This window comes from Schistocerca americana, chromosome X (genome assembly GCF_021461395.2).
Source record: "Schistocerca americana isolate TAMUIC-IGC-003095 chromosome X, iqSchAmer2.1, whole genome shotgun sequence".
NCBI lineage: Eukaryota > Metazoa > Arthropoda > Insecta > Orthoptera > Acrididae > Schistocerca > Schistocerca americana.
The window spans coordinates 514,277,493-514,290,671 of NC_060130.1; the positions used below are offsets into that span (position 1 = coordinate 514,277,493).

At 41.2% G+C, this 13,179-nt stretch overlaps 1 protein-coding gene across 2 annotated transcripts in view; it reads left to right on the forward strand.

Annotated features, from left to right (window-relative positions):
* LOC124555425 overlaps positions 1 to 13,179 on the forward strand; it is a 316,472-nt gene that overhangs the window by 143,231 nt on the left and 160,062 nt on the right. For both annotated transcript variants that reach the window (XR_006968552.1, XM_047129329.1), the window contains exon 2: positions 5,307 to 5,365. Coding sequence is in view for 1 of the 2 variants with exons in the window: in XM_047129329.1 (XP_046985285.1) it covers positions 5,307 to 5,365 (59 nt within the window). In the remaining variant the exon portion in view is untranslated. The remainder of the gene's footprint in view (positions 1 to 5,306; positions 5,366 to 13,179) is intronic.

Sequence of the window (13,179 nt, forward strand, 5' to 3'; positions counted from 1 at the left end):
TCAGCGAAGAAGAGATGACGGTAATAAAAGAAAGGTTCAGGAGAGGGATTAAAACTCAGGGTGAAAAATATCAATGATAAGATGCGTTGATGATATGGGTACCCACAGTGAAAGTAGAGAACAATTACAGGACTTGTTTAATGGAATGAAGCACTTAGTATGTGTTGACAGTAAACCAAAAGAAAGACGAAAGTATGAGGCACAACAGAAATGAGACTAGCAATTGACTAACTTGGAGCCTGCGTAGTGGAACATGTGAAGGGCGCAAAACAACACATGACGGACGAAGTAAGAGGATATGGGAAACTGACTAGCACACGCACAGTGATCATTCCTCGCTAAACAAGTCTCATAATATCAATCGTAGGCCTTAACATGAGGAAGCAGTTTGAGAATGTACGTCTGGGTCACAGCAGTACATGGACGTGAACAACAGACCGTTGGAAAACCAGGAAAAGGAGATTCGAATCGTTTGAGATGTGGTACTGTAGAAGGGCGCTGAAAATTAAGTAGGCTCAAAAGGTAAGAAAGAAGGAGGTTCACCGCGAAATCGACGATGAAAGAGATACGTGGAAACAATGATTATAAGAAGTGATAAATGATTGGACATGTTTTGAAATATTAGGGAAGATGGATTATATCCAACAAACAGTTCAGAACGTTGAGTCTAAATACCTCTCTGATGATAAAATCGACACGGGAGAGAGAGTCGCTGTGGGCCGCATCAAATAAGTCAGAAGACTGATAATCCGCTTCATATATGTACAGCAACTTGAAAAAAATGGTTCAAATGGCTCTGGGCACTATGGGACTTAACTGCTGAGGTCATCGGTCCCCTAGAACTTCGAACTACTTAAACCTAACTAACCTAAGGACATCACACACCTCCATTCCTGAGGCAGGATTCGAACCTGCGACCGTAGCGGTCGCGCGGTTCCAGACTGTAGCGCCTAGAACCGCTCGGCCACTACGGCCGGCGCAACTTCAAAACTACACAATGTACTGCTGGTGAATATATTCCATTAGAAACCTGTTTGAGGTATGTTCTCGGAGTGTGCGTCAGTCTTTTAGAGGCAGCTGCAGGGAGGAGGAACGGTATCCTGTGTGGCATACACACATGTTGAACAAATGGGTGTCGATATACTTGCCATTCTTAGCTGATACAGAGTACTCCTAATGTTCAGCCATTATTTTCATCGTTAAATCACTCATTGTTGACAGTGCGACTCCAAATCTGTCGTGAATCTCACGAACAGGATGGGCACCCTTAATCGCGCCTCTCCCGACTGAGTTACCTGTCGTGGTACGTATTGTATTCAAGACAAAAGAAAACGAGTTGATTTCCACCTTGAGGAAAATCAACCAACGTCATTTTGTGTCGGTAATCCACACTTTATTGCTGCTTTCAATTTTATTTCCTTGGTAACTGTATAACATATAAAATTAATTTTTCTGCAGGCAAGAAGTCTCTGAAAAAGATTGTCTCTGCAATAAAGTGTCAAACATCATTTCTTTTTGACGATGTGTCTATGACATGGCATGGGTGGTCTTTTCTGGTATTTCTAGTCGATTTTCCATGACGTTTTGATGTCCATGATTTGAATAGTTACATTAAATACAGGGAGATACAAACAACTTTCTCATTTTTATGATAGTTCCTCGACAGCTTAACGTAAATAGAAGAAACTCTGGACATATGTATATTCTGTAGTATCATCATGTCGGAAATAAATGGCGTCAACTTACTTCTATCAGTAGAGCTCTTCCTTGTGGTCTATGGTTTAAGCAATAATTTTCAAATATGCTGGATGAAAAGTGATAAAATGCACTGTACGTAGATATTTATATTTCGGATGCTCAGTTTCATCCTGTGAGAAATCCAAATGTGGAAGATTCATTGTTACTGGGGACATCATTGCCAGGATCCGACGGTTGTGCTGTGGTGCCTGTACACATTTGTGATCTTCAAACAAAGGAGAAGTCTCATACAATAATAGTAGACACAATAAATCCTTTACTTTGAGCCCTGTAAGACTTGTTCAAAGCAATAAAGATTTTCAGCAGGACCATAGTGTTGATAAGTATTCGACTAATCATCCACGAAAGATTGCATGGTTCTCAAGGCACTATTTTGTGTTGAGTATTAATCTTAGACTTCTGAAGCACTTTCTGACAAGTTTATGACGTTTTATTACTATCATTGGCTAAGCCAATACAATACAATAGATTCTGCTGTCTACATCTATATCTATATTCTTCGAATCACTATAAAGGGATGCATTGTGGAAAGAGTGACTACTTATACACCTCTCTGCGAGCTACTATCATTGTAATTTAATTTATTTCTATCTTTTTACAGTAACGATAGGTAGAATGATGATGACTATTCGTATAATATTCCCTGAAAAATCAGCTCTTGAAATGGTCAAAATAAATTTTCGCGACATATAAGGCGTTAATATTCAAGTGCATCCTATGAGGGATTTGCCAGCATTCTTGTTAGACTCTCTCACTATTCGAACAAGCCTGAGATCAATGGTGTTACTTGTCGTTGAATACTGTTGAAGCCCCCTCTTTGTCCGATCTGATAAAGGTCTCAATAACACTATCTGATCAAAAGTATCCATCCTGTTAGTGGCCATCAGTTGGGGTGCGTCGCTTTTGTGTTGCCTTTATGACGGATTGAACTCTTCTGTTCAGCGAGGCACCTGAATGTCTGTGGAGGTTTGGGAGCCGATACTTCGTCAGGAACGTAATTCAAGGAAGGTAGTGATGTTGGATGCTAGGATATCGAGCGAAGTCTACATTCTAAATCATCCCGAAGGTGTTCCATTGGTTCATGTCGCGACTCTGGGCAGGCCAGTCCGTTTCAGCAATGTTAGTGTCCAAAAATTGTCTCCCACATGTTGCTTTATGACAATGTGCATTATCATGCTGACACAAAGAAGTATCGTCTTTTTTAAATTGAGAGTGAGACCATCACAGAAAGCCACTCACTAATACTTTCAAGAACATTATTTACCGTTTCTTCTATGGCTAGCTGTTTGTTTTGATTGATTACAGCACTAATATTATTCTCAAAAAGAACTAATTTTGTTTGCTGTATGTTAGACAGAAAGTCATTTGCATATATGAGAAGGAATAGTGGAACTAAGATCGAGCGTTGTGGAATCCCTAAATGATTTCTCCCCAGTCAGAAGACTCTTGCCCGCTTATATTGACTGAATTACTAAGTATAACTTTCTGCATTATTTCAGTTAGATATGATATTATCCACTGGTTTGCTATTACAATCAGTTCCATAAAAGTTCGGTTTATCCAGGAGAATACTGACATTCATGGAGTCAAATGCCTTGACAGATCGCAGAAAATATCAGCTGGTGTTAATTTGTTATTTTGTGCTTGTCAAATCTGGTGAGTATATGTTGTCAGTAGTGAAATGGGTGGGTAGCTATTGACATCTATCATCTATCTTATATAGTGGTTTAACAACGGAATATTTCAGTCTCTGGAAAAACACCCTGCGTTATTGATACACTATACATTTCATAAAAGCCAGTGTTTGTGAATGGAAACAAGTCTTTAGTACTCTGCTGGAAACTCCATTAAAATCCATATGAGCTTTTATTTTTGAGAAAATATGTAATTTCGTTAATTTCAGGATGAGAAATGCGTGAGACATCCATATGACTGAATTTTATGTAAGTTGCATGTTCAACATGCTCCTCTGATTTTTCTCTTGAACTGTTTGTCCCTATAGTTCCAATACACTTAAGAAATGATTGTTAAACATATATGCTAGCTGTGAGTGATCGTTTATAGCCCAGCCATTTAAATTAACAGTGATGTTATCCAGTTCCATAGCTTGTTGTCCTGTCTCTTGTTTTACTACAATCCATGTAGCGTTAAGTCTCTTACGCCAATTACTGATAACTGACATACTATCGATGTTTCTCGATTTATTAATACTTTTCTGATTAATTTTGAGTAGTGTAGCGTACAAGTACTTGAGGACCTTTACATGTTCTTGCCATCAGATACATTTTTCTTTACTTTTCACAAGATACTTTAATCCCCCTACTGAACCAAGTTGTCTTTACATGGATTTCGAATGTCCTTCCTGATTAGCTTACGTGGAAAACTATTTTCAAATAATGGTATGAATTTATAATAGAATAGATTAAATTTGCGTTTAGTGTTTCATTCATAGTGAATAACGTCTTAGGCCATATCTTGTGAACTATTCTTAAAAATGTTTTTCTTGGAATCATTAATTGTTCCTCCTGATTTCCACTGAGAAGTATGTAATATGTGAGATACTGTCTCATTTACCCTACCTGTGCATCATGATCAGAGAGAGAATTTGTTACTGAGTTTTTTTTTTCTTCTGAGGCTCATCAGATAAAACATTATCAACTGGGATCCAATGTTTTCATCCACCCAAGTAGGAAATTTTATTGTTGAGGTCAAATTGTAGGATCAAAATAAGGTTAACAGGTCATTTTTCCAGTCGGAACCTTAAGAAAAACTGCATTCAAGTCACCACAGACTAACTGCTTTCTGGTGTCTAACAGATAGCGTAGTAGGGAAGCTATAGTCCTCTTAAACAGTTCAAAATTTCGCGTTCGGAAGCTACATACAATTACAATAAAAAGCGAACTATTATTCAGTATTAATTCACAATCACTCGCTGCTGTGTATTGATTACTACAAAGTCTACTTCTTTCAATGTTTTTGAATTTGTGTTGTGTCTTAATGTACGTATCAACTCCTCCTTTTCACATTTTAGTTCTATACGAGTAAGACGCTAGAATGCAATCTTTTACATATGATACTGTTGGTACGTGGTACTCAGATAGGCATAGGATGTTTCAGGGCTCTCTAAATTTTACCAACAGACAAACATCTCTTCTACCACATTACTCAATCCTGTAAAATTGTGGTGAATAAGCTAACCGTACATAGGCGGCTCCCACTCAGGAGGAGCAGTATTGAAATCGCAGTTAAGTCGTCAAGGTATGGGTTTATCGTGAATTCCTAAATCGCTTAAAGGATTGTTCCTGTCTGAACTTGTTTGAACCTCTAATAATCTCGACATTAAATGGTAATATTCGTAAGTTTCTTTTATTGGCGGTTTTCGTACAGCTGCTATGATTGATTGCACAACTGTTTAACCACTGAGTCTGCTTTTTTAAGCTATCTAAATTTTCTGTGAGAATGAATTATCTTGTTGCTATCTGATGACAGCGACTATTCTGTTTTCCTGTAAGTTTCATTTTCTAATGTTAATGCCTGCATTGTTACAGATTCAGCTCTCCGTTTGGCAACTACGACGAAGATACTCCCTGTGATAATGTATTTCATGGTAAGTTGACGTACTCAAACGATCAATACTATTATTACAATAGGAGATATTGAATTAAAGAATTAAGGATGTCGATAAAGTATATTTATAGTTTAGAATAAATTCGTCAGCATTAATATTGGAGCTTATGCTTAATAAGTTGCATGTGTTATAAAAATGTGGCACAATGCTAAGACACAAATTGAATTTTGGCTCTGAACTTAGATTAATTATCCAAAGTTAGTGCTGTTTGATGTCCATTCCACCCTGTAACATGTCTTTGCACTTCATGGTTTCAGTAGTAGGAGAGTTAGCAGAATCCCGAAATTACAGGACTCGCAAATAGGACGTGTGAAAAGGAATCTATTTTATCTACCCTCATTTAATCACCACTCACATCCCTCTATTCACGCACGAATTGAATCTCGATGACATTCTACTTCTCTAAGTTCGTGGCTGCTATATCATCGGGGTTCTACTTTCTTTGACGAGAGACTCGTTCGTGGGTGCACAACGATATTTGGCCGCTGGGCTTCCGGCCGTTAGCGGCTTGTATACTGTGGTGTGTGTGTGTGTGTGTGTGTGTGTGTGTGTGTATGTGCCGATGGTGTCGGCAGCAGCTAGAATACATAGCCCTATATTTGTGTGGCCTGGCATGTATCACAGAGTCTTGATTCTTGTTCATAAAGTGAAGATGTCTTAGACTCTGATAAATCTCCCGGGTTGTACGGCCGTGGTCCATGAAACTTTTCAGTCAAGAAAACATGTAGTGAAGTTTTCAGAAACCAAAATTTTATCTACAATGACTTACTATAATCTACTGCTAAATAGCGAATAGATACAAATATATGAAAATGAGAACAATTATAACAGAGAAGAAGACACGAAACTTACTGATAAATCGACATTAGCTCTACAGAATCGATAGCTAAGTTTTATCTTTGAAAGACGACAGTTCGATATTTAAGTCTTATCTCTGACAAGAATTATCCCTGACGATTATATTCACTTATCAGGGCACTTATAGCGCTCTCCGACGTCCGACTCAACAGAACCAGAGGCACATTTGAAAAAGCCCAGGGCCGCTCTGAACGAAATGCCTCATGGACTACGACCACGCAGCCCGGAAGATTCACCAGTAGTTGATACATTTTGTTGTTTCCAGTCATTCGTATTGAAATATAATCTTTAGTCAGTTGAATTTTCTAAAATTTGTTAAATCAAACAACCAGGAATTGCATTCACGAGTATATTGACTTGGGAAGTATCAGGGCAACAGAGGGATGATGATGATGTTTGGTTTGTAGGGCGCTCAACTGCGCAGTCATTAGCGCCCGTACAGAGTTGCAATTTTTACACAGTCCAGTTTTTTACTCAGTCCAATCTAGCCATTGCTACAAATGATGATGATGAAATGACGAGGACAACATAAACACCCAGTCCCCGGGCAGAGAAAATCCCCAACTCGGCCTGGAATCGAATCCGGGACCCCGTGATCCAGAGGTAGCCACTAGAGCACGAGCTGCGGACGCAACAGAGGGAGATATCCATTTCCACTGGCGTGCCCTTCGCTTAGGGTTAATGTATTAATGCCTGATATGTAGTTTTGGTCGCATAGGGTTCATGTATTAATGTCTGGTATGTAGTTTTGGACCAATGTTGGAGTTTCACGTCACGTTGGGAGATGATATAAAATTATTCAGGTCCAAAGAACACGTGGTCTGGACTCCGTAATTTTGGGGTGGTTTTAGACCATCTCATGTTTTATAGGGTTTTTAATTTGTACTTGTAGTTTTCAGAACTCCATTAGAGAAATATGCCACATGCCATTTTTTCTTAACTCTGTGTATTCTTTGTTGTGACAAGCTGGCTTTCATATTTAACTGGGAGATATACAAATAATGTGCTTCTAGAGAACACGCTAGTTTTGTTATCACTTAGTATGGTTCTCGTACCTTTCATAAAGGTACTACCTCGTCCACGTGCGATAAGGTTAGGACAACACCAGGAAGAATATAGTTCAGGTCACTTAAACCCTGAGCCCATAAAACGGCCACATGAGATGCCTAAAATGACCACAGGTGTAGTGTGTGTGCTGCTTTCCATGTCAGGTTCCACTTCTGTTCTGTAAAGGGGCTTCCATTTTCCGTGGTATTCCTGAATTATTTCAGGGAATGGAGAATGTGAGGAAGGGTTCTTCAATGAGAATCTTCCTCTTCTTTACGAAACGCGAGCAACTGCTTGGTCTCTGATGATGACACTGTCTGCAGGAAAACAAAACCTCATCAAAGAGAATAGCACGTTTGTGGAATTCTCAAAATGGTTCAAATGGCTCTGAGCACTATGGGACTTAACTTCTGAGGTCATCAGTCTCCTAGAACTTAGAACTACTTAAACCTAACTAACCTAAGGACATCACAAACATCCATGCCCGAGGCAGGATTCGAACCTGCGACTGTAGCGGTCGCGCGGTTCCAGACTGTAGCGCTTAGAACCGCTCGGCCACCTCGGCCGGCTGGAATTCTCAGACGTTGTTATTCTGTGCGTTCGCGTACAGTTTCTTCCATAGTTCCGAACCAAATGCACCGAAAAACGCCACGCATCAGTTGCATTTCACACTCTTAGAGCTACATATAGTAACAGGAATCCCCTTCCCCAAGGTTACCCTGGAATTCGAACCTATTAAAAATGGGAATGTGGAAGGTGTGTATGAATCTATATTACACGCTGTGAGGGTTTGTTGTGGGGGCATGTATTTCTGTTTTTAAGTCAGAATTCAAGTCAGAGAAGGTGACATTTCATTCAAAACTGGGCGAAAATGTGTTGTTATTCTACGGTGGCTCTAACGCAGTAACAATGCCCAATACTAACGAGCAAACAAATCGTACAGTATTATCGGTTCGTTCTGCATATTGTCTCTCTTCTTCACATTGATCAAAGTGAAGAGGCAGTAAGTCACTGTTCTCATATTGAATATTTGTGCAAAACAAAGATACCTGTATGGTGCGAAAAGTGGCAAATGACTCTAAATAACGAAAAGTGTGAAGTAATCCACACGAATACTAAAAGCAATCCGCTGAATTTCGGTTACATGATGAATCACACAAATGTAAAGGCTGTGAATTCTATTAAATACGTTGGAAAGCTGAAAAATAATGCCAGCGAATTTTTTATGTGAAAACTCTTAAAGCTTTTTAAATAAAAGCAAACATTATGAACACTAAACATCCTTATTCTTTATATCTACATGTTTGCAGCCCTTTGCCTCTAAAATTGTAGCGTATAACATGAACTACTCGTATGTCGGTCCGTGGGAAACAGCATGCTGTTCAAATCGCTCTGAGCACTATGGGACTTCTAATATCATCAGTCCTCTAGAACTTAGAACTACTTAAACCTAACTAACCTAAGGACATCACACACATCCATGCCCGAGGCAGGATTCGAACCTGCGACCGTAGCGGTCGCGCGGTTCCAGACTGTAGCGCCTAGAACCGCTCGGCCACCACGGCCGGCAGAATGCTGTAATCGAGTTTGGAATTGGATGAGTTCGTCCACACATGGAGCATCCTCTCCTTCAGCACGACAATTTAAGACCTCACACGAGCGCTGCTACATCTGCAGAGATCCGACGCCTTCGATTCACTTTTACCGACCATTCTCCACACAGTCCCGACTGGTCCCACCCGATTGTCATCTGTTTACAAAACTTTAAGGACACCTTCGAGGAATTCACTTTGATAGTGATGAAACGGTGCAAGCAGACTCCACTAAGTCAAACATTCTACAGTGACTTTATTAACAAACTGGTCACTCGTTAGGAGAAATGTGTTCGTTTGCAGGGTGACTATTTTGAGAAATATATACACTATGTAATCAAAAGCATCCGGACACCGGACTGAAAATGACTTACAAGTTCGTGGCGCCCTTCATCGATAATGCTGGAATTCAACATGGTGTTGGCCCACCCTTAGCCTTGATGAAAGGTTCCACTCTCGCAGACACGTTCAATCAGGTGCTGTAAGGTTTCTTGGGGAATGGCAGCCCATTCTTCACGGAGTGCTGCTCTGATGAGAGGTATCGATGTCGGTTGGTGACGCCTGGCACGAAGTCAGCGTTCCAAAACATCACAAAGGTGTTCTATAGGATTCAGGTCAGGACTCTGTGCAGGCCAGTCTATTATAGGGATGTTATTTCCGTGTAACCACTCCGCCACAGGCCGTGCATTATGAACAGGTGCTCTATCGTGTTGAAAGATGTAATCGCCATCCCAGAATTGCTCTTCAACAGTAGGAAGCAAGAAGGTGCTTAATACGTCAGTATAGGCCCATGCTGTGATAGTGCCACGGAAAACAACAAGGGGTGCAAGCCTCCACCATGAAAAACACGGCCACACCATTAACACCACCGCCTCAGAGTTTCACTGTCGGCACTACACACGCTGACAGATGACGTTCACCGAACATTCGCCATACCCACACCCTGCCAGTGGGTCGCCACATTGTGTACCATGATTCGTCCCTCCACACAACGTTTTTCCACTGTTCAATCGTCCAATGTTCACGCTCCTTACACCAAGCGAGGCGTCGTATGGTATTTACCGGCGTGATGTGTGTCTTATGAGCAGCCGCTTGACCATGAAATCCGTTTTCTCACTTCCCACCTAACTGTCATAGTACTTGCAGTGGATCCCGATGCAATTTGGAATTCCTTTGTGATGGTCTGAATAAATGCCTGCCTAACACATTAGGACCCTCTTCAACTGTCGGCGGTCTCTGTCAGTCAACAGACGCGGCCAGCCCGTACGATTTTGTGCTGTACGTAGCCGTTTACGTTTCCACTTCACCATTAAACCGGAAACAGTGGATCTAGGGATGTTCAGGAATGTGGAAATCTCGCGTACAGACGTATGACGCAAGTGACGCTCAATCGCCTGACCACGTTCTAAGTCCGTGAGCTCCGCGCAGCGCCCCATGAGTACTGAGGTCGCTGATATGGAGTAGGTTGTTTGGGGGAAGAGACCAAACTGCGAGGTCATCGGTCCCATCGGATTAGGGAAGGATGTCGGCCGTGCCCTTTCAAAGGAACCATCCCGGCATTTGCCTGGAGCAATTTAGGGAAATCACGGAAAACCTAAATCAGGATGGCCGGACGCTGGATCGAACCGTCGTCCTCCCGAATGCGAGTCCAGTGTGCTAACCATTGTACCTGGCAGTAGGTTGCAGGACAGTGCACTTAATATGAAAAACGTATGTTCTTGGGGTGTTCAAATGATTCAAATGGCTCTGAGCACTATGGGACTTAACATCTATGGTCATCAGTCCCCTACAACTTATCATCATCATCATCATCATTTAAGACTGATTGTGCCTTTCAGCGTTCAGTCTGGAGCATAGCCCCCCCCCCCCCTTATAAAATTCCTCCATGATCCCCTATTCAGTGCTAACATTGGTGCCTCTTCTGATGTTAAACCTATTACTTCGAAATCATTCTTAACCGAATCCAGGTACCTTCTCCTTGGTCTGCCCCGACTCCTCCTACCCTCTACTGCTGAACCCATGAGTCTCTTGGGTAACCTTGCTTCTCCCATGCGTGTAACATGACCCCACCATCTAAGCCTGTTCGCCCTGACTGCTACATCTATAGAGTTCATTCCCAGTTTTTCTTTGATTTCCTCATTGTGGACACCCTCCTGCCATTGTTTCCATCTACTAGTACCTGCAATCATCCTAGCTACTTTCATATCCGTAACCTCAACCTTGTTGATAAGGTAACCTGAATCCACCCAGCTTTCGCTCCCATACAACAAAGTTGGTCGAAAGATTGAACGGTGCACAGATAACTTAGTCTTGGTACTGAATTCCTTCTTGCAGAAGAGAGTAGATCGTAGCTGAGCGCTCACTGCATTAGCTTTGCTACACCTCGCTTCCAGTTCTTTCACTATGTTGCCATCCTGTGAGAATATGCATCCTAAGTACTTGAAACCGTCCACCTGTTCTAACTTTGTTCCTACTATTTGGCACTCAATCCGTTTATATTTCTTTCCCACTGACATTACTTTCGTTTTGGAGATGCTAATCTTCATACCATAGTCCGTACATTTCTGATCTAGCTCTGAAATATTACTCTGCAAACTTTCAATCGAATCTGCCATCACAACTAAGTCATCCGCATATGCAAGACTGCTTATTTTGTGTTCACATATCTTAATCTCACCCAGCCAGTCTATTGTTTTCAACATATGATCCATAAATAATATGAACAACAGTGGAGACAGGTTGCAGCCTTGTCTCACCCCTGAAACTACTCTGAACCATGAACTCAGTTTACCGTCAACTCTAACTGCTGCCTGACTATCCATGTAAAGACCTTTAATTGCTTGCAAAAGTTTGCCTCCTATTCCATAATCTCGTAGAACAGACAATAACTTCCTCCTAGGAACCCGGTCATATGCCTTTTCTAGATCTATAAAGCATAGATTCAATTCCCTGTTCCACTCATAACACTTCTCCATTATTTGCCGTAAGCTAAAGATCTGGTCCTGACAACCTCTAAGAGGCCTAAACCCACACTGATTTTCATCCAATTGGTCCTCAACTAATACTCGCACTTTCCTTTCAACAATACCTGAGAAGATTTTACCCACAACGCTGATTAAAGAGATACCTCCGTAGTTGTTACAATCTTTTCTGTTTCCATGTATAAAGATTGGTGTGATTACTGCTTTTTTCCAGTCTGATGGAACCTGTCCCGACTCCCAGGCCATTTCAATTATCCTGTGTAGCCATTTAAGACCTGACATTCCACTGTATTTGATGAGTTCCGACTTAATTTCATCCACCCCAGCTGCTTTATTGCACTGCAATCTATTGACCATTTTCTCCATTTCCTCAAACGTGATCCTATTTCCATCATCATTCCTATCCCATTCTACCTCGAAATCTGAAACATTACTGATCGTATTTTCACCTACATTGAGCAACTCTTCAAAATATTCCCTCCATCTGCCCAAGGCATCCACAGGATTCACCAGCAATTTTCCCGACCTGTCCAAAATACTTGTCATTTCCTTCTTACCTCCCTTTCGAAGACTGCTAATTACACTCCAGAATGGTTTTCCAGCAGCTTGACCCAATGTCTCCAACCTGTTTCCAAAGTCTTCCCAAGATTTCTTCTTGGATGCTGCAATTATCTGTTTGGATTTGTTTCTTTCTACAACATAACTTTCTCTGTCTACCTGAGTTCTAGTATGTAGCCATTTTTTATACGCCTTCTTTTTCCTTTTACAGGCCGCCTTGACTGTGTCATTCTACCACGCTGTTTGCTTCCTCCTACTCTTACACACTACTGTTCAAAGACATTCTTTAGCCACTTCTAGTACTGTATCCCTGTACCTTGTCCATTCCTTTTCCAATGACTGTAATTGACTACATTCAACTAACTGGTACCTTTCTGAGATCGCTGTTATGTACTTGTGCCTGATTTCCTTATCCTGAAGTTTCTCCACTCTTATCCTCCTAAATATGGACCTGACCTCCTGCACTTTCGGCCTCGCAATCCCAATTTCACTGCAGATTAAATAATGATCAGTGTCATCAAAGAATCCCCTGAATACATGTGTGTCCCTCACAGCCTTCCTGAATTCCTGATCTGTTATTATATAGTCAATGACAGATCTGGTTCCCCTGCTTTCCCACGTATACCGGTGAATGTTCTTATGTTTAAAAAAGGAGTTTATGATTACTAAGCCCATACTGGCACAGAAATCCAAGAGTTGCTTCCCGTTCCTGTTGGCCTCCATATCCTCTCCAAATTTACCCATAACCTTTTCATAC